This window comes from Notamacropus eugenii, chromosome 7 (assembly GCF_028372415.1).
Source record: "Notamacropus eugenii isolate mMacEug1 chromosome 7, mMacEug1.pri_v2, whole genome shotgun sequence".
Lineage (NCBI taxonomy): Eukaryota > Metazoa > Chordata > Mammalia > Diprotodontia > Macropodidae > Notamacropus > Notamacropus eugenii.
In genome coordinates this window covers 141,281,804-141,302,599 of record NC_092878.1, presented here as the reverse complement: position 1 = coordinate 141,302,599, position 20,796 = coordinate 141,281,804, and the positions used below count along the sequence as shown (strand labels likewise).

The 20,796-nt window shown below is 35.5% G+C and overlaps 1 protein-coding gene across 3 annotated transcripts in view; it reads right to left on the bottom strand.

Moving 5' to 3' along the window:
* FAM13A (family with sequence similarity 13 member A) overlaps window positions 1-20,796 on the bottom strand; it is a 91,439-nt gene that overhangs the window by 53,050 nt on the left and 17,593 nt on the right. For 2 of the 3 annotated variants that reach the window (XM_072625428.1, XM_072625430.1), the window contains exons 3-5: window positions 10,869-10,910; window positions 8,837-9,016; window positions 3,361-3,547 (exon numbers count right to left, since the gene is read on the bottom strand). In XM_072625428.1, the coding sequence (XP_072481529.1) occupies window positions 3,361-3,547; window positions 8,837-9,016; window positions 10,869-10,910 (409 nt within the window). The remainder of the gene's footprint in view (window positions 1-3,360; window positions 3,548-8,836; window positions 9,017-10,868; window positions 10,911-20,796) is intronic. The other variant, XM_072625429.1, reaches the window with a different exon arrangement.

Sequence of the window (20,796 nt, the reverse complement as noted above, 5' to 3'; positions counted from 1 at the left end):
ATCTAAGCCCAAGGCTCTTTCAAATAGCCCTTTCCACCTGAAGTCCTTTATTTTAGGAAAATAGATGAAGAATGGCACCTAGATTTAGTATGGAAAATAGCTCTTGTACCACTTTCCTCCACCCCCTGAAAGGATCCAGGGGTGGGTGCCTTGAGGCCACAGGTTCCCCGCCTCTGGTTAGGATATTAAGGAGAGTGAAGAATTTTCTGCCTCTGTCAGTTCTCCTTTGGCCAGCTGCAAAGGAAAGCCCATGAAGGACATGGTGAAACAGGATTGGGGGATTTTAAGAAAATGATTCTCCATAAGTATGCCTAAAGTCCAAGTAACAATTTTTCTGTCTGATGAAGCAAAATATTAACTTTTACCTCACCCTGAGCTATAACTATATTTTAACATATTGTGAAAGTTTCTTTATTTAAAACAAGATATTAAAATAATGTGTTAGAGAGATATGTGAGAACATTAGGGGATTCTATCATGTCTCTCTCCAAGTAGAACAATGCTTAGATTTAGATTAATATAAAATTAATTAAAGATTGTTTCTCATTGTCTCATGCCTATAATGGAGAGAATTAATATTTTTTCCTTAATATCTTTCTACTTAAATAAACTATCAACCGTAAGTATAGTCCTGAAGCATGCTAATTGGCATAGGAAACATAGACTGGGATAAAAAAATTAATCACAGATCATAGTCACAAATTTAAATGTAAAAGGGACTTTAGACATCATCTAGTCCAATCCTTTTTTTTTTTTTTTTTATAAATGAGGAAAGTGAGGGTAAGAGAAAATTAAAGTGATTTGCCCAAGATCACACAGGTAGTAAATCATAAAGCCAAGATAATCTCCAAAATAGACTCTATATACTTATGAGGTAATATTATTAGCTGTCCTTTGGTGATCTCAGTATACATATGTATGACTTTTTTCCATTTTATATAATATTTTATTTTCCCCCAATTACATTAAAAACAGTTTTTAGTTCCAAATTCTATCCCTTTCCTCCCTTCTCCCTGAGACAGCAAGCAATCTGATATAATTTATACATGTGCAATTATGTAAAACATTTCCATATATTGGTCATTTTATACAATAAGACTCAAGAAAATTTGAAAGGCAGCATGTTGTAATAAATAGAAAATTGATAATGGAATCCATAAGATCTTGCTTCAAGGTCCACCCCTGATGTATCCTATGTGCAAGGGCACGTCATTTAACCTTTTAACGTCCCCAGGCAAGGTGCTATGCTCTATGAGCAAAGCAGAATTGAAGTAGTTAAAAAACAAAAACAAACAAAAAACCCCCCCAAATTGCGAGATGCACAAATTTTGAGAATCCATCCTATATGTTCACATGGACTATTAGTGCCAGAACTGTGGTAGAACATTCCAAGCTCATACTGGTCTGATTAGCCACAGTCAGATGCATTGTAACTTGACTCTAACATAGTGATGTCGCTTTGGTCCTCTTTAAGAATGAAAGACAACAAGGCAACTTTCTAAGAAAACAAGCTGCAGACGTGATGCTGTTCTGAACTGGTAGAAGAAGTTTCCTTAATGGAATTTCTCAAATGCTTAAAGGAATTTTCAAAGAAACCATCAGTCTATATTTGAATTCCCTATCCACTAAAATGATATAATTTATCTTCTAAGTTTCTAATTTTTTTTACAAGAATGAATTAGGAAGCAAGTATTTTATAGGAGAAGAAACTGAGGTATATGAATTAAAACTAGGCATACAATAAACTTTAAATAAACATTTCTTTGTTTAAAGAGATTTGCCCAATGATCCAAACACCACATCAGTGACATTTATATGTCTAAGCTGTTGAACCATTGATTGATTTTTGAATGAACATTTAAAACCAACCTTTTATCATCAAATATCTTGATTAATTTGATAGATTATTCATTTACCAAGTATATTCTCTATGTCAGGCACTATTCTAGAAACGGAGGATACAAAGATCCAAAATGATCCCTGCCTTCAAGGAGCTTACTTTCAACTGGGAAATACAAGGATAATACACACACACACACACACACGTATATAAATATAAAATTTATATCTAAAATACATTTTATGTATACACACATAATATATACAATGTATAATATATGCAGTGTATACACATATGTATATATAGAGAGAATATACATATACACACATATATTTGATATATATACATATATATTCACAAGTGTATGTATATACACATTCCTTGTATATATATATATGCACATACATTTGTATATATTTTTATTTATGCATATATATGTATACATATACTTTTATACATACAAATACATTTTGTATACATGAATACACAACATATATACAAGGTAACTTTAGTAAGGGAAGTCCTCAGCATTATCAATTCTTTTTATTCTTTTTTAAGTTCTTTGGGACAGTAGGGTTAGGGAGAATTCTAAACCTGAGATTTCATTAGTGTTGAAAGTCTCAGTAGCGAAACTCCATCTTCATTCGCAGGGTAGTACCTGCTTTGAAGTTGGCTGTCTCAGAAAGTTAGTTACCTGGGTGCATTGAGACATTAAGTGAATTGTCCAGGTCACATAACCAAATATGTATTGTAGGTAGGATTTCATTCTGAGACCAGATGTTTTGTTCTTCATTAGGTCATACTACCTTTCTTCATTCATTCTTTCATTTTTTATGGCTTCAAGTATGATTTTATTCTGTTTTGTTTTCATGGAGATGGTTAATAAGTTGGTAATAAAATTATATTAAAAATAATAATCATACAATATTAAAGTAGCGGTCAGCCAAAAGGCTCTCCAAAAAGGAAGAATTTGGGCAGAAGCCTGGGGGATGAACCCTGGAAGGCAGGAGGCTTTGAGAGGAGCCAAGGCAGGGGACAGGGAGTGCTCTGGCCCCTTATTTTCAGGATACTGCAGCTCATGGTCAGGTTGGACAGCAGTAATACTGATTTATGTGCTAGCCACTTTTCTGTCTTCATTTATTTTTAAAATATAAACTATGAGGTAGCACTCAAAGGATGGTGTGGAAATGAGAAAAGACATCAACTTTTCTTGATGAAAATCTAACCTCTTTCAAAAATATTCCAAAGGCTATAAAACTCAATGCTGATTTTGCTTGAAAAAGGTCATACCAATGCTATCTTGGCAAAAATTTAACTTTTCTCTATCTCTGATTCCCTGTCAGTAAACAAGTGAGATTACACGATTACACAATTTCAATGGTTCCTTCCATCTCTGACATTTGATGATTCTATGAAATTGGGTGCAAAAATGAGTTTTCATATTCTGTAATGTTTAGCAGAAAGAAACAATCTTCCTAAACATGCTGCATTTCAATGTTTTACAAGAAAAATGCACTTACTATGTGATTATCTTGGTTGTCATTAATCTCTGAAAGTCTGGTGCTGGATTTCTGTCGTTTAGGTTTGCTGTTTTCTTCAATATATACACAGTTGTTTTCCTGGTATTTTTCTGCTTCCTGTGCCGTCAAAATACAATCCTCGAGGCTGCTGAACTCAGAAGGAATATTTTCTTTGTTGATAAGTACCCTTCAATTTAAAAAATAAGCATAATTTTTATGCCTAATTTTACTGATAGGAGAAAAGACCCATGATCCTAATCACAGCTGACTGAAGAAAGATAGATGAACACCAGGGATTCCCAGGTCTCATCCTGAGATTAAAGGCAAAAGCACCACAACTCCTGAAAAACAGCCTGTGCAAATCTGTATGCTAAATAAGTTACTTATTTTGCAAGGCAAGTTATTCTTGGACACAAATTTGCAAGGGCTACTATTCTACAATGTACCACTTTTTCAGTTGTGGCCAAAATAATTTATGTATTTTTTTAAGGGAAGAAGAATTAAAAATTCAAAAGAGGCTTCTGGTATATAGGTTTGGAGGGATTTATTTTTTGGTTATAAAGAGAATCTGGTATCTGGGAGAGGAAATTAAATGTCCTATTATAAAAGTATGATAGATTTATCACCCATGTAGGAAGCATTAAAAAATTAGAAAAGAACACTTTTTCTTCTCCAATGCTTTTCCTCAAACTTCCTAGTGCTACAATGGATGCATTAGAAAAAGTGAAACCTTAATAAAGTAATTTAATCAAAGGGCAAAGTTTCAATTCAACAAAAAAGTCTAAAATTTAAAATTGTTTGGTTCCTTTTATGTTTGTGCAATATTAGAGTTATATTCTAATATATTATATTCATATGATGATAATGAATTTTATGAATAGATAATAATTCTTTGAAATTAGCATAGGTATTAGAGGCAAACAAAATTCTTCACTTTCTTGAAAATAGATCTGTTTAAGTAGCTTAAATATATGCTCATGAAATTTTATTTAAAGTACAATTTTTTTGAGCAAATGTGTTTCCCTAAATAGTGGAAAGGTAAGCACACATCCAAATTTTATTACCTAATAGGAAAGAAAGTAATTAGGTGGCTTGGATAAAGTACTATTGGCTGCAAATCCTGCTCCCTGGGAGGCTGAGAATGGTAGATCACTTGAACTCAGGAGTCCTGAGCTGAAGTGGACTACAGTTCAGTGGGTGGCCTCACTGTCACCAAATAGTGAGCTCACAGGAACAGGGAGACCCAAGCTGCCTAAGAAGGAGTGAAACTGAGCCGATCGGAGCTCCCACGCGTATCAGTGGTGGGTAGAAGGAGAAGCAGGAGAAGAGCGAGGAAGAAGGAGGAGAGGAGGAGGAGAAGAAAGGGGAAGAGGAGGAGATTAGCAAAAATGATACTTATGATCCACATTTACACAACAATGATGCAATTTCATAGTGCTTGCCTCACAAACCTCTGGATTATTCAAATATTATTTTTTTCCATTGAAAAGATGAGGAAACTGAGTATCAGACATTAAGAGGCTTTCCCATGTCCCAGTAAGTAACTTCAAATATGCTGCACTTTGCACTTAAAAAAAAATCACAGGCCGCATCCCACTGCTTTCTTCCATCTATTGAACGTGCATGATGGTTAAACAAAACCATCTGACAAGTGACTGACGGATTGGTTGATGGAGAGCACATGCCCCATTCTGTCCATGTCTACCAAAAAAGGCAGACGTGCATTAATTTCACCATCTGTTTTTCAAATGGAACATGGTGACTGCAGTGATTATGTATACAATTCTCATTTTCTTCTGTATTTGTTCTCACAGGTCTCATATTTCTTTTATCTTATGACACAATAATATTTCATTATGTTCATGTACCAGCATTTGTTTATTCATTCCCCCATCAAAGCACCCACTTTGTTTCCATTTATTTTGCATCTCTAGGTTAAAGGCTAGGAATTTTTCTCACATAAATTCAAATTATTTTCCAAAATAGTTGAACCATTTCAGTATTCCACCAAAAGTGTGCCTTGTAGTAGGAGCCTCTAGGTGGTGCAGTGGATAGAGACCAAATCTGGGGTCTTAAAGACTTCAACACAAATGTAGCTTCAAGATACTTTCTAGTTGGGTGACCCTGGACAAGTCCCTTAATTACTGTTTGCCTCAGTTTCTTCATCTATAAAACAGAGATAAGAATACTTTCCAGGGTTATTGTAAGGATCAAATGAGATAATGATTGTAAAATGCTTAGCGCAGAGCCTGGAACATAGTAAATGCTATATTCATGTTAAGCATTATTATATTCCTGAAAAACCTTTAACATGGAATTGTCAATCTTTGTTGATCTTCTGGGTCTGAGGTTTAATCTTTGTGTCATTTTATTTTTTTCATATTATTAATGATTCAGAACAATCTTTTATATAGTTGTTGATAGTTTGCAATTCTGCTTTTGAAAACTACTCATATCTTTTAACAGGGAGAGAGGAGGGGCATCTCCAGTTGTCCTGATCTATATCTGACCAGATGGTTCCAAGGACTTTGCACAGACCCTCCCTCACTTAAATCTAATTCATTTGTGAGTCACAGCATCATGTTCCAGGTATTTTGGTGTTCTTCAAGAACAGAGGATAAACATCAGCAAAAATATCTTTTGACTACTTAGCTACTAGAAGGGACCTTATAGATCATCTAGATTTTGGATTTGAGTGCAACCCCCTTATTTTACAGATGAGAAAATGCAGATGAAAGATGGTCAATGAGCAAGTCACACAGGTTGCAAGCACCAGAGCCATGATGTATAACCAAGTTCTCTGACCCCAAGTCTAACATTCTTTTTGCTATACCAAACTGCAGTTTTTGTATTTAAATGTTAAAAACTATAAAAAAGTAAGAAAGAAGAAAATTCCTTCACAATTTACAGCACCTTATAGAACAAAATCTATTAAAATAAGCAAAATGAAATGTCACCGTTATGCTTAGCTTAAGCAGGAATTTTGTTTTTCCAGCAGAAAATATATTTCTTATGGAGAAGTTGCTAATGTGAACAAATACTTCTCAGTCACAATGCCTTCAGTGAATGAGAACTTGTGTGAATGGTTGTCTCAAAACACTGCACTATGTTTGCATTTGGTGTGAGTTGTGGTTGAACAGATGAGCACTGATAACTTGTTTTCCCCCTCATTTGGTCTGGCTATAGATCTTATCAGTTTTGGGGTTTTTTTTCCATTTCCTTTAGGCTCTGCCATGTTCCACTTCTTTTCCCCAATTGTGCACTACCTCATTATAACCTTCACAGAAATAGTCTTCAAACTTCCAAGTATTTTTGTTTTAATAAATAATAATACAATCCTGCTCACGTTTCTTTGTCAATTTATACAAGTCAATTGCCTTCTAATGATGGAGTGACATTATGTCTAGCCTCTGATCTACCTACCTCAAAAGTTGCTTGATTGGGTATACCAGTGGAAAAAGCTTTTAGTTTTCCAGACAAAGGGAACTTTTTCTATCTCTTTACCCTTCATTTTAAATGCTTTTACTTTACTTGTCATTTCAAATGTAAAGTTATCCCTGCCACGATGTGACTTTCCCATCATGGTTTTCTATATATCATGTGTCAGCATAAGAAATTAAAAGGGAATTTTTGGGGAACTTTTGTGGGAGCAGCATATGACACAGAAACAATTAGAAACTCAGAAATGCATAAAGGATATGTGCAGTACTATTTAATATTATAGTATTGTATAATACCATAATAACTCGGTATTATATGATACCATAATGATTTAGACTTTTCCCCTAGTATGAAGGGAGTGCCAAAAACTTTTAAATGGATTTTCCAGATTGATGGTGGGCCACATCCCTAACCCCGGAGATGTGGAAGGAATATCTGTGTAGCCTATAAAGAGAATAGTAAATGGTTCCATCTTAATCTACATATTTAAAATATACTTTATTCAATCAATCAATAAGCTTTTATTTAGCTATCTTAAGGATAAAAGGACAAAAATGGAGTAGTAGAACTTACATTCTATTGGGGGGGGGGGGGGCGGGAACAAGATGTACACAATTAGTCTATACAAAAGAGATTCCAAGTAATTCTAGGAAGTAACAGCAGAAGTTGAGACAGGAGGAAAGGCGACCTATAGGAGGTCGCCTTTGATCTGAGCTTTGAAAGACTCCTGGAATTCTATGGGACAGAGGTAAGGAAAGGGGCCATACCAGGCATGGAAGGTGGTCTGTGTGCTTCTGACCAGCCCGTATATTTTAAGGTAGCAGATACTGGGGTAGCAGTGTTAGAAAAAAAAATAGGAAGATACTAATATATATAAGTAATCAAAAAATTTTTTCTTATAAAAGTTATAGTAAAATAACAAGCCATCCTTTCCTTTTACTCCATTTATTCTTTTTAATGGTAAGATATAAATTTTCCTGTAATTTCTTCATACTTGTGAGAGTTAATATTAATCTTCAGTATAAATATAATACTACACCTACAACGTAAGCCTTGTTCGCTAGTGCTCACCTTTAGGTTGTATATGTGAATGCCTTATGACTGAGACCTTAATGAAAATGAGATTTCTTGCACATTTCCTCTGTTAATCTGTTAATCTCTAAATTGGATCTGCCCTATGCTAAATTCTTCTCCAGAGTTACAATGATATAGTGACACTTAATAATAATAATAAATAACATTTCCATAGTGCTATAAAACTGGCAAAGTATTTAAAATACAAATCTCATCTCATCCTCACAACAGGCTCAAAGAATTAAGTGATTAAATCACACCGCTAGGATGTGTCAAAATCAAGATTTGAACTCAGGTCCCCTAACTCTTAACGTTGGCACTGCTTCTATTACACAAATACTACTTTTCTACATTTCCTTTGGCTAATCTTTTATAGGAACCTATTCAGCCTTCCTCACTTAAATCCAATTCACTTGCATGTTGTGGCATCACCTCCGGGATGGCATGGTCCTCTTCAAGAACTAAGGACAAGCAACAGCTCATTCATGAACTCGTCTAAGAGTCCAAGGGATTAAGTTTCACAACCCAAAACAGCACTGTTGCTAGATATTTTACAAATACCATATCATAGTCTGCCTTCCTTCCAAATTTCCCTACTATTACTCAAAAATAAGTTGTTAATGGAGAAAATATGACTTCTAAATAAAGTTTGAACAGATTTCTACCATGAAAAGTGAAATTTTTATTGATAAAAATGGTTCTAACCATTTTGACGGGGGGAGAGGAGGGGCATCTCCAGTTGCCCTGATCTGTATCTGACCACTAGACCCAAATGGTTCCAGAGGACTTTGCACAGATGGGGGAATGAATAAACAATTTTTATTGCGGTGACAAAGATCTAACCAGTAAGCATAATTGCATCATAGTAGTATTTTAGGAATGTACATATAGTTATAGATTTATATACGCAATTTCTATCGTTCAATACGCATAGACACAAAAGGACCATTTCCCATCTTACCTTTCTCTGTTATGTCTGATTTCATTCTGACCCTTGTTATGCCACCGCTTCTGCCTGCTAGCTGCTGTAGAAGAAGCTGATGGTCCTCCACATTCTGAATCTTCCGAACTTTGACCTCCAGAGTCCTGAACATCAAAAAGATGCTGTTCCACCGTTGATCGAATTGTTCTTTCTAAGAGTCTAGTAATTAAAGGACATATTTGGCCAATTACAAGTTTTAGCATCTACAGAATGATTGCCATTAAAACACTCCTCCATATTCTTAATTTTTTTCAGCATATTGTAATGAGTTTGTGGCTTTGGTATGTCTGTCATACTAGGCAAAGCATGTGACTTTAGCCTGCATGTGTGTATGCCACACATTATCTTTTAAATGAAACATTTCATTAGTTCTTTACATGTTTTCTGAGTCTTTGCATGGTATCTAAAGCCACAGAAAAGTGCAAAGGGAGGAAGACAGCAACTATTCGGGAAGCAAATACCATTTAAAATAAAGTAGGATAAGGACAGAAAATTTTTATTTAGAGAACAATTAGTAGATCTATTCTTAAGAAAGTAGGTTGCCTTGAGATTTTTGGTAAACAGCTTGTTCATAAAGGAGAAAAAAATAGCAGGGCTTTTCTAAGAAGCCAAGCAAAACATCAGATCCAATCTTATGTTGCCTCTTAAATTTGGCAATGGCTCTTTAAGGAAAAAAAATGGAAATAGATGGGTAACAATAAATCCTTTCCTTGACCTCCCTCCCCAAAGATGCAAATATTAGTCATTACAGCAAATCAATACAATCCTTTCTTGAGGGCTGTTCAATTTAGACATGATGCATATCATCGATATGGCTGGTGGTCCTTTAAATGCTCATAATGTATCAGCTGAATGGTTGGATTTGCTTTGGTTAAAATGGGTAAGATACCCAGAAAAAAAAAAGACAAAAAAAAGAGTGCATTGGGCCCTCTAGAGGGAGCTTGGTCTGTATCTTCGAGGAAATACTGATGATGAGGAAGGACAGAAATATGTCTATAAATATATATGTATCCTTGTATATACATATATACACAACATGTATACACAAATATATGCAGATATATGTATGTGATACATATGCATGAGTATGTATGTATATATGTATGTTTATAGACATGCTTCTGTATATCACCATAGGTATTTATAGTTCAATGTATGTATATTGAGATACATATATTGCACATACATAAACACATAAACACACTACACAGGTGTGTTTATGTATGTATATATGTGCATGTATATATGTATACATACACATATATGTATATATTCTTTATTTGACTAGAACTATCATTTTATTGGGCTTGGGGACTCCTGATGGGGAAATTTCCTCTACTAAAGAAGATGGGCAGCACTTCATGTATGTTTTACAAAGTTAGAGACTCGTCTGGGGGCGAGGAGAAACTGAATCATTTACCCATTGTGTCAGAGGGGGAGACTTGAGCCCTGGTCTTCCTGGATTAAAGTGAGCTTTCTATCCATTACCTCATGCCGCCTGATATAAATATCACAAATGCACAAATAGACTTATTATCTGGTATAGCTAAGCTGTAAAAAAAGTCAATATAGTAAGTTAAAGGATATTCATCTTAGATTCAGAAGAAGAACTCAATTCAAGCTTTGCCCCCACATTGGCTATGGATCAAGTTTCTCTACCTTTCAGGGCATCACTTAATCTACAAAAATGTAAATTACTGCCATTATTTCAAGTTATATATGTGTATATCTGTATTATATCAATCACAGATTTCACACATACATTGGCTATTTGACCCTAGACAAGTCATTAGCTCAATGCTCCAGGCAACCAGCTCTGTAAGACTAAAGCAGAAAAGGCATTGATCAGCATTAGCAGAGAGTTTCCTATCAAGGTACTTCACTAAAGGTATGAAATTGTGGCTTCAGTCCCTATCCGTGAATTCATTATCTTTTGTCTTTCAGTAAAGTTGCTTTTCTTGCTTGTTTTTCACAGTGAGAGAACTAGAATGAATAGATCTGAATTACTTACTCTCCAGCTGTTGGAACATTCTTGACTTGGGACACAGGAGCGCTGTATAAAAAAAACAAGCAAAAACAAAAGTAAATATTGGTGATAAAATATATGAATAAGAATGAAAGGGACCTCAAGAGGTTATCTCTATGAAACTATCTTTATATCATAATATGGTCTATTTTTATTCATATTAAGGGCTTTTGAGGGTAGCTTCATCCTGGACAGATGGATGGTCTCTCTGACTTTTAAAGCTGTCTTTATACTGTCAGTAACATCCTTCATTGGCAGGTCTTTTCACAGAGGTAGCAGTTGGTAGCACAGTAGATAATACACTGAGCCTGGAGTCAGGAATACTTGGGCTTAAATTTGATCTCAGATACTTGCTAGCTATGTGACCTTTGGTAAGTCGCCTATCCTCTGTTTGCCAGTGTCAACTGTAAAATAGGGATAATAATAGCACCTGCCTCTCAGGGTTATTCGAAGATCAAATGAGATAATATTTAAAAAAAAAAAAACAACACAGTGCCTGGCACATACTAGGTACTATACAAAATGTTTATTACATATAGTGATATATATAATACCTATTTATATCTATTTATATATTCATAGCATAAATTCTTTAACTATGTTCAAACTACTGTGGTTTAAATTTAGCCCCTAGGAAGATGAATTAGATACTTACTACAACATTTAATCACTCTTATAATCAATAAGTTTTTTATATCTAATAAAATATTTTCTTGTTACAACTGTAAATTTTTCATCTTGTTAAGGTTCTAGAAGAGGAGGATACATGATCAGTATTCTTTTCAAAATGATTTTATATCAAACTGAGTCCTCTTTTAATTTCTTCTCTGGGCTTAAGAATTCTAAATTTCCTCATAAGATCCCTTTTCTATCCTTTTCATTCTACTGCTTTTCCTTTCTGAAATTTTTCTTGTTGCTACATCTGAGAGCTTGAATAATCTAAGAAAGGCATCAAACCCCAAATTTGGACAGTGGACTTATATCAACAGATTTTTATCCTTCAAATTTTTTATCTTTATCACTGCACGTGAGCATGTATTTATATTATTTTAAAGCAGAGAGGTCAAACTCAAATTGAAAAGGATCCTTGGGGGTCATATACTGACTTTAAAATCACAAATCAACATTATATTGCATTGCCTTTTTCATTTATATTGTTAGGTATTTTCCAATTACATCTTAAATTGGCTCAGCACTAGAGTTGTGTTGGGCATTTTGTGGCCAGTTGCAGCCTATTTTTCTCATTTGACACCTCTGTAAAGCATTTTGTTGCTTAGTATTTTTTTGTTGTTGTTCTTTCTCATGAATGCGGTTTTATTCTGAGCCAAGATTTAAAAGTGTTTATATTTTTTAAAGTGTTTATATTTGAAAATACCAAGAGATTTGGTTTTTGAAATCTTCAAGATATGACAAAACATGGTTCTTTCTGTAATAATTATTTCTTGGCTTTCAGATGTTTTATTTCTTTTTTTCTCTCTCTCTGAATGCCCATCTGTGTCTTTTTATCTATCTCTTTGACTCAAAGATCGCTGCAGATAGTGACTGTAGCCATGGAATCACATGGAAGGAAAACTATGACCAATCTGAACAGAATACTAAAAAGCAGAGACACCACCTTGATGACAATGGTCTGTAGAGTCAAATCTATGGGTTTTTCTAGTAGAAATGTATGGTTGTTAGAGTTGGACTATGGGGAAAGCTGAGCAATGAGGAATTGATATTTGGAGAGTGAAGAAATCAAAGCAGTCAGAGCTTAAAGAAATTAATCCAGACTAATCACCGGAAGGTCAAATACTGAAGGTAAAGCTTAAATACTTTGGCCATTTAATGAGAAGACAACTGACCAGAAAAGATCCTAACACTGGGAAAGGTTGAAGGCAAACAGAAAAGGAGACAGCTGAGGATGGGATGGATAGATAGTGCCATGGAAGCAACAACATAGCTTGGACAGACTTTGGGAGATAGGGGAGGATGGAAGTCCTGGTGGGCTGTGGTCCGTGGGCTCATGAAGTGTTGGACACAACTGAACAACCATATCAACTGATTTCATACTTGAGGGAAAACTATTATAACCTAATACCCTTTTCAAGGATTCTTGCGGAACTACTTTTGCTGGAATCCTGTAACTGCATAGGCTAAACATTTTAGCAGTTCAGGTTTCTCTTTCCCAACCAGTCTGGTTCTTCTGTTGACTCTGAACGATGCAAAGACAATTGACTATGTATAGCTACTATTCATAATTTTGGTAATTAAGGGTCCCAGCCAGGAACACTGGTTCTCTAATTGTATTGTCACCACTCTGACAGGTAACATTTGATGAGCATGCTCCAAAGAGTGATAAGTGCTGTAGTTGTTAAAATCAGTGTAATGTAAAGTAAAAAAAAAAAAAATCAGTGTAATGAGGAGCTAGATGGTACAGTAGACAGAGCCCAGCCCTTGAGTCAGGGAGACCTGAGTTCAAATCTGGTCTTACACACTTACTAGCTATGTGACCCTGGGCAAGTCACTTAATCCCAATTGCTTCAAAAAAAAAAAAAAAGTAGTATAATGCAAAAGGAAAAGCACTTCAATCAGGATACAGGCTCTTCTTTTTAATTCAGCTTCTAGCTCTGTGATCAATACATTTGACCTCTGTGTAATTGTTTCCTTTACTAAGGAAAATAGTGAGTTGGACTAGATTTCCAAAAGGTAAGAGAATCACAGAATCTTAGAATTAAAAGGGGCTTCAGAGGCTATCAATTCGAAGTCCCATACCTGACCAAGAATCCCCATTGTATCACTGCCAGTAGATAGTCATTCATCCACTCTCTGAAAACTTGACTTAGCAATCAGAGGTCCGAGGTTCAAATATTGCCTCTGACACTACCTGTATGACCTTGGGGAAATTGCTTAACCACTCTAAGTCTCAGTTTCCTCTTCTGTAAAATGATGGAATTAGACCAGATATCTTCTAATCTTCCTTTTCCTCTAAATCTGTGATTCTGTGAGACTCTGACCTCCACGGAGTGGAAATTCACCACCTCTGAAGTCAGTCCATCCTACTTTTGGGTAACTCTAATTGATACTTGGTATCCACAGCTTCCGTCCCTTGCTCCTTAGTCTTCCCTTTGTCATCAAGCAGAACAATTCTAATACTTTTCCCACATAAAACCCATCCAAACACTTGAAAACGTAGCCTGGATTTTCCCCACCATTACCTTCCTTCCCTCCTACCCATGGGCTACTTGAATGTAGTTGGAGAAAGTTTCCCAGCAGCACTAACTGGGTACATTGCAAATTTAAGTTTTTCCAACTTCAATAAGGCCCTCACTGACACAAGGCAGTTCTTTTACTCTTTCTTAATTGCTTGCCTCCTTATTCCCCAGAGAAGCGACTCTAAACCTCGTCTTCCCTCCTCCCCTTCTCTCCTTCCCTCTCCACCCCGCTTCCCTTCAGTTGAGGTCCGGGCCCCTTAATTTACTGAGACTATTGAAGCCTTTTCATATTAGTGTCCTCTTCTCCCTTTCTCTTCCTCTAAAAACTTCTTGTCTCTTTCTTCCTCTACTCTCTCACATCCCCAGTCTCTGACAAAGAGGTGGCCTTTCTCCTTGCCAATGCCAACTCTCCTGTTCTCGATCCCATCCTTTGTCGTCCCAACTTCTCCACTAGATTTTGGCCTCAGTCATACCCCTCTCTCTTGAATCCTCAATCTCTACTATTGATTCCTTTTTCAAGCATAACCAAATATCTCATCCTAAAAAGAAAAAAAATAAGATCATTAGATTTGACCAGACCTTCAAGCTATCATGTTCTATCTTTACCCTCTTCTCAAACTCATTGAAAAACCTGCACAGACTTAGGGCCTCCCTTTCCCTTCCTCTTACTGACTCCAAAACAAGTTCCAGTCTCATCACTCAACTGAAATTGTTTTTTCCAAAGTCACCAATGATATCTAATTGCCAAATCTGATTGCGAAATTACAGCTACAGATTTTTGTCCTTCAATTTTTTTTACTTTTATCAGTTCACTGTGTCCTTCATGTATCTGTATTATTTTAAAGCAGTGATGTCAAACGCAAATTGAAAAAAGATCCCTGGGAGCCATATACTGACTTTAAAAACACAAATAAACGTTATCTATGTTGCACTGTATTTTTATTTATTTTGTTAATTATTTCCTAATTACACTTTAATTTGGTTCAGCACTGGAGAGTTTTGTTGGAATTTTGTGGCCAGTTGCTGTGGTCTCCTATTCTCTCCCTTTCTTTTTTTCATGCTGTTGACCACCCTCTTTTCCTGGATATTTTCTCTTCTGTAGGTTTTTGTGACACCACTCTCTCCTGGTCTTCCTCATATCTATCAGACTTCTTTCTCATCTCCTTTCTCTCACCCATTTCACAGCCTACATTTTAACCCTATTGTTCCCTAAAGACTAAGCCCACTTACCCTTCTTCAACAGTCTCATCAGCTCCTTTGATTTAATGATCGTCTCTGAGTAAATGACTTATAAATATGGGTATATATGTGTACATATATATATACATAGTCTCTCCCACATCACCAATAGCCTACTGGAAATTTCAAACTGTATGTCCTGGAGACATTTCAAACTCAACATGGCCAAAATTGTCTATTATCTTTCCTCCTGAACCCATTTCTCTTTGAGAATTCCCCATTTCTGTCAAAGGCACAATTATCTTCCCACATTTATAACTTTGGCATTATAACAGTTAGACAACCTTATGAAATACCAACATTTATAACAGTCACTAATAGCCAGTTTGATGAAAATGAATGAATATGCTAATAGTTCTTCCCTGGAATTCATCTGGTTATCTAATAAAGATTGAATATATTTATCCACAGACTTTTAAGATTCAATCACCTCTTCCAAGAAGTCTTCCTAAATTAACCCTAATCTATTCATCACTCTCTTTAGCACTATGTTTCAAAATATTATAAATAATTTAAAAAATTTTAAATCTCTTGAACAATTCTAATTATTTAAACTTGTTCTAGAACTGGTGAGAGAAAGCAATTAAAAAGGAATAGACATGGGCAACTTTTTTCACCCCTTTAATCTTGATCTACTTCCACTTTTCCCCAGGATGTGAAAGGAACATTGGAGAGAACACTGGAAAGAACACTGGCCAGCTGCACTGGCCCACACTAGCTCCCGTGGACCACATGGGGACACACCTAATCTGCTCTGTAGTTACCCTCTTTTCAGATACATATGTTTCATGACATCTTGAAATCAGAGCAAGAAAGACCTGATTTTGAATCTTACCTCAAATACTTACTAGTTGTGTGACCCTGGATAAATCACTTTCTATCTCTCAGCCTTGGTTTTTTCATCTATAAAATGGGGATAATGAATAATACCTAGCTCCCAAGGTTGTTATGGGAATTACATGAGATAAGAAATGTAAAGTATATCCATGTTAACTATTATTATGTAGAAGAGTGGTGATGCCTTCCACAAAAATAGGGAAATTTGGAAGAGGGGAGGCTTTGGGGGAAAAGATGAGATCAGTTTTAGGCATGTTGAGTTTGAGATGTCACTGAGACATCTACATATCTGGGTCATGTATCCATTTGGCACTTATTGTGGTGTAAGGTGGTAGTCTAAACCTAATTTCTGCCATACCGCTTGCCAGTTTTCCTAGGGGTTGTTATCCAAAAAGCAGTCCTTCCCCAAAGAGTACATCAAAGATGTACCCAGATCAAGACCTAATCAAAGACAGTAAAAGAAATTCTAAATTTGGGCTAGTGGGTACATTTTTGCTCATTTTGTTTTGTCAGACAGGTCTGGAAAAATGCGGATTGTCCCTTTTGTCAGACAGGTGTTATGGAAATTGATAAGTCTCTTTGACCAAGATTTGAGTGATTGTACTCCAAGACCCTCCTTGTAATATAACCCATCCTATCACTGTGACATTCATTTTCATATTAATTGATAAGCAATCACAGTTGATCGCCATCCTCAGGAACACATACTCTTTGAAGGGCATATAAACTGCCATGAGGTGTCTTTGGCTTAAGAGAGACAGTCAAATGTCCGTTTTTTTTTATTAGTAAACATGCTGGCCTTATTAATAAAGTCACTAAATTACCCAGAAACTGTCTCTCTGAGCTTTTGAAAATATCACACAAGTTTCTATTTTTTAGAAATTAGTACCAAACAGTTTTGATGAGTATTTCTTTATAACATTATTTGAGATCTGGTACTGCTAAACCTCTTCCCTTTCAACTTTTAAAAAAATTATTATTTTCTTTGTGTGATAGGACAAAACTATCCCTGCAACCCCTTAGCCTGAGCTTCTCTGATACAGCTTCCTAGTCATCTAAAGATATAAAAAGTCAATGCCTCAGACTATGCAAGTTGCCATGGGTTTTCAGATATAGAATATATTTATACAGATATATTTTCAGTACCTAAGAGGGTGCTGGTGGTAAGACCATATATCTGATATTGGGTATAGTTATAGGATGGGACAAAATGAGATGGTTTTGTGGTTGAATTGGGGGAAGAGTCCTATAAATACAGAGGAGAGTGATGCGATGAGATGGCGGGACATTGCAGAGATCCTTGCGGCCAGAAGCTCCCTGGTCCTGTTTGAGGGGGCCTTTCTGTGGAACAGGGAGCAAATCCCATGCTCAGTGGATGCTGAAAGAGGCTGCCCTGAGGATTTTCATTTGATCTATCAGATACCTGGAATTCTCTTTTTTTCTCTTCTCACTTCTGGCTCCCTCTGACTTTCTTCAAGTCTCAACAAATGTCTTTTCTTCTGTAAGAAGTATTTTCCTCTTGAAATTGTCTCCAATTTAACCTGTACGTACAGTTTTTGTACATACTTTTTTGCATGCCTTCTCCCCCATTAGACTGAACTAGTCAAGGCTGTCTTTTCATCCTCAGGGTTTAGTACACTGCCTGGCCCATAGTAGTATATAACAAACACTTGTTGACTTCACTTGTCTGGAAGCAGTCATGTTCCATTCAGCTTGCTATGGATACTGATTAAAGACTTTTAAGACTGCTTACTTCTTCTTAAGATTAGTCCTTTTCCATTTTCCCCCTTGTCTTCAGTAGTCATAGAAAAGTCTCTCCAAAACACATTGTACTTATAAGTTCCTCACATACTCTCATAGAATCTCTTATATAAACTTCTCTCTATAAGATTTTTATAAAATTACACTTAAGACAGTTTTAACAAGCAAGCCGTCTATCCTTATTTTCTCTTTTCTCCATGGATTCCTTTAGTCACTACTGATATTATTAGGATTTATTATAATAAATATAATAAATTATTTATATTATAATAAATGTAGCAGAGTATATAAATATAAGTTACTTATCATCATAATAAACGATATAAAATGTTATTTGTCATAATGAGTATAATAAAGTACATAAAATGTAATAAATTATAATTGATTGTTATTAAGATTACCTTAGTAAATTAGATTTTTAAGTGTTATTTTAGAGTGCTTTATGACATTTTGAGAACATCTATTTTTCTAACTGACAGTAGAGGCAAAAAAACTACTTCTAACTTATGCTTAACAATTATAATTTATATATAATACAACATAAATGCTACCAGAATTTTGTACATTTCTTACTAAAGAAAATCAACTAGCATCAGGCTGACTGGGTTGCATGCATATTAAGAAAATTTTTTCTGGTTCATTTATATACACAAATAAAAAGTTTAAATCTGACTTTTAATTCTGATAGTAATGTAAAGTTCTAGAACTTATTCATTTTCCTTTTTGGCTAAAGTGGTACAGCATAATATACATAGCTTGTGGCAGACAACAAGCCAAGAAGTAATTCTAATACCACCTACTACTTCAGTAAAAAGTAGCATTACTTTTCTAATGGAGCTATCCATTTACTTGGTAGCACAGTCACAGGGTCGAAATAATACTTCCAAATAAGTGAGATCATAAATACAGCCTAGAAAGAAAATTCTGCAATATGTAAAAAAATTGCTTAAGACTCAATTTAATTTTGGCTAATTGAGCTCTTCATACTTTCACATGAGTTTTAAGTTTATTTTTAAGGTCATTTTATTAATCTTTCATTCTCATTTCATGTATCTGGCCAGTTCCTCCATCATGGTAATAAGTAAGAGGTCATGTTTCATGGTTTGCATTTCTGACCTCATCTGGGACTTCTTGGTCTGTATGTTTTTGTATGCAGTATGGATATCTAGCTTTAGCCTCTGCATGTCAGGTGTGTCCTCACGTGGTCCATAGGAGCTGGGCCAGTGTGGGTCAGTGTGACTGGGGATCTGTCTCTCCATGTTCCTTTCACATCTTGGGGGAAAGTGGAAGTAGGGACAGGACCAAGATTGAGGGGGTGAAAAAAGTTTCTCATCTCTCGCATTTCTTTAATTGCCTTCTCCCAGTTCTTCAGAACAAGTTCAAATAACTAGAAATGTTCAAGCCTCTTCTGTCCGAGGGTAAAAGAAGCAACAAAAGTTTAAGTTTTCTGTCTTGCTCTAGGACCTGGCCAGGAAAAAATAATTGCATAAGATGAGTCAGTAAATAGCACAACTCCATAGATCTATAGATCATATATATATATATATATATATATATATATCTTATATATAGATCTTATAGATCACAGATCACACACACACACACACACACACACACACACACACACACGTACACATTTTCTCTGACTCTATAGGGAGTACTCAATTCACATCCAGCCATTTTTTCAGCTGACTTTAAAGCAGATCCCCCTGGATCACAGATAAAAATATACATTTATCTGATTCTATAAGAAGAACATAGTCATTTCTTAACTGAACTCCAAACTGTGAGCTTAATTTCCCCCCTTTAATACTCAATTTGACTCTTAGAGCTTTAGTAATAATTGTAGTCTCTTAGAAACTGTGGGGTCCATATTGGGAAAAAAGCCATGAAATACAGTAATAAGTGAAAAGTCATAAAACCTATACAGTGATCTGGTAAAAATCATTACTTCAGAGAGTGAATCATAATTTAAAAACTGAATCATAACTTAAATACTATGACCTATGAAAGCCATAACAAGAATATCGTGATGCATATGTGACCTGTATATTCAATACACAAACTTATGTTTGAGCATAACACAGACTTAATGACTAAGCTCATTACTAAATGGAAAACCAAAAACATCCACCAATCAATAGTGATGCACTCTCTAGTTCCTCCTCTGTTGTTTTCTGTTTATCTGTTTTCTATAATTACCACAGGTTGGTTTGTTTGGTTTTGGGGTTTTTTTTTACAGAGATTCACTGACTGGTCTGGCCACTGCTGCCCCAGATCAAGGACAATTAATATCTTGGCTGGAATCCATTATACTGCCCCATATATATAAGCAACCCAAATTGATTAAACTACTACTTATAATCAATCTGGAGCTCCTTGACCTCTTACTTTGGTATCAAGAATACCCCGTGGTTATGGGAGAGGTACAGAATTCCTTAGCCAGGAGACTCTCAGATCTTTCAGAAACAGATGAATGAATGACAGAAAACACATTTATTAAGAGTTTATTATGTGCATAGCACTGCACTAAATACTGAGGACACATATAAGATCCTATTGGTTAAAGTCATTCCTGGCTAATGAAGTGAGATGTTGAGTATCCAGATGAAAATGTATGAAAGTTACTAAGTATGTATTAAGTGCCCACTATATACCAGGTACTATGCTAAGTGCTGGGAATATAAAAAAGGCAAAAGGCAGTCCTTGCCCTCAAGGATATCCACTGAGGGAGACAAGCAGACTAATGTGTTTATTGGTTGGTGGTTATCTTTTGCTTTCAAAGAAGACCAAAATAACATCACTATTTTGGGGTCAAGTACAGTGTGTTTATCCATGGCTGACCAGATCAATATGAGCTCAGAAGGCTCTACATCAGTTGG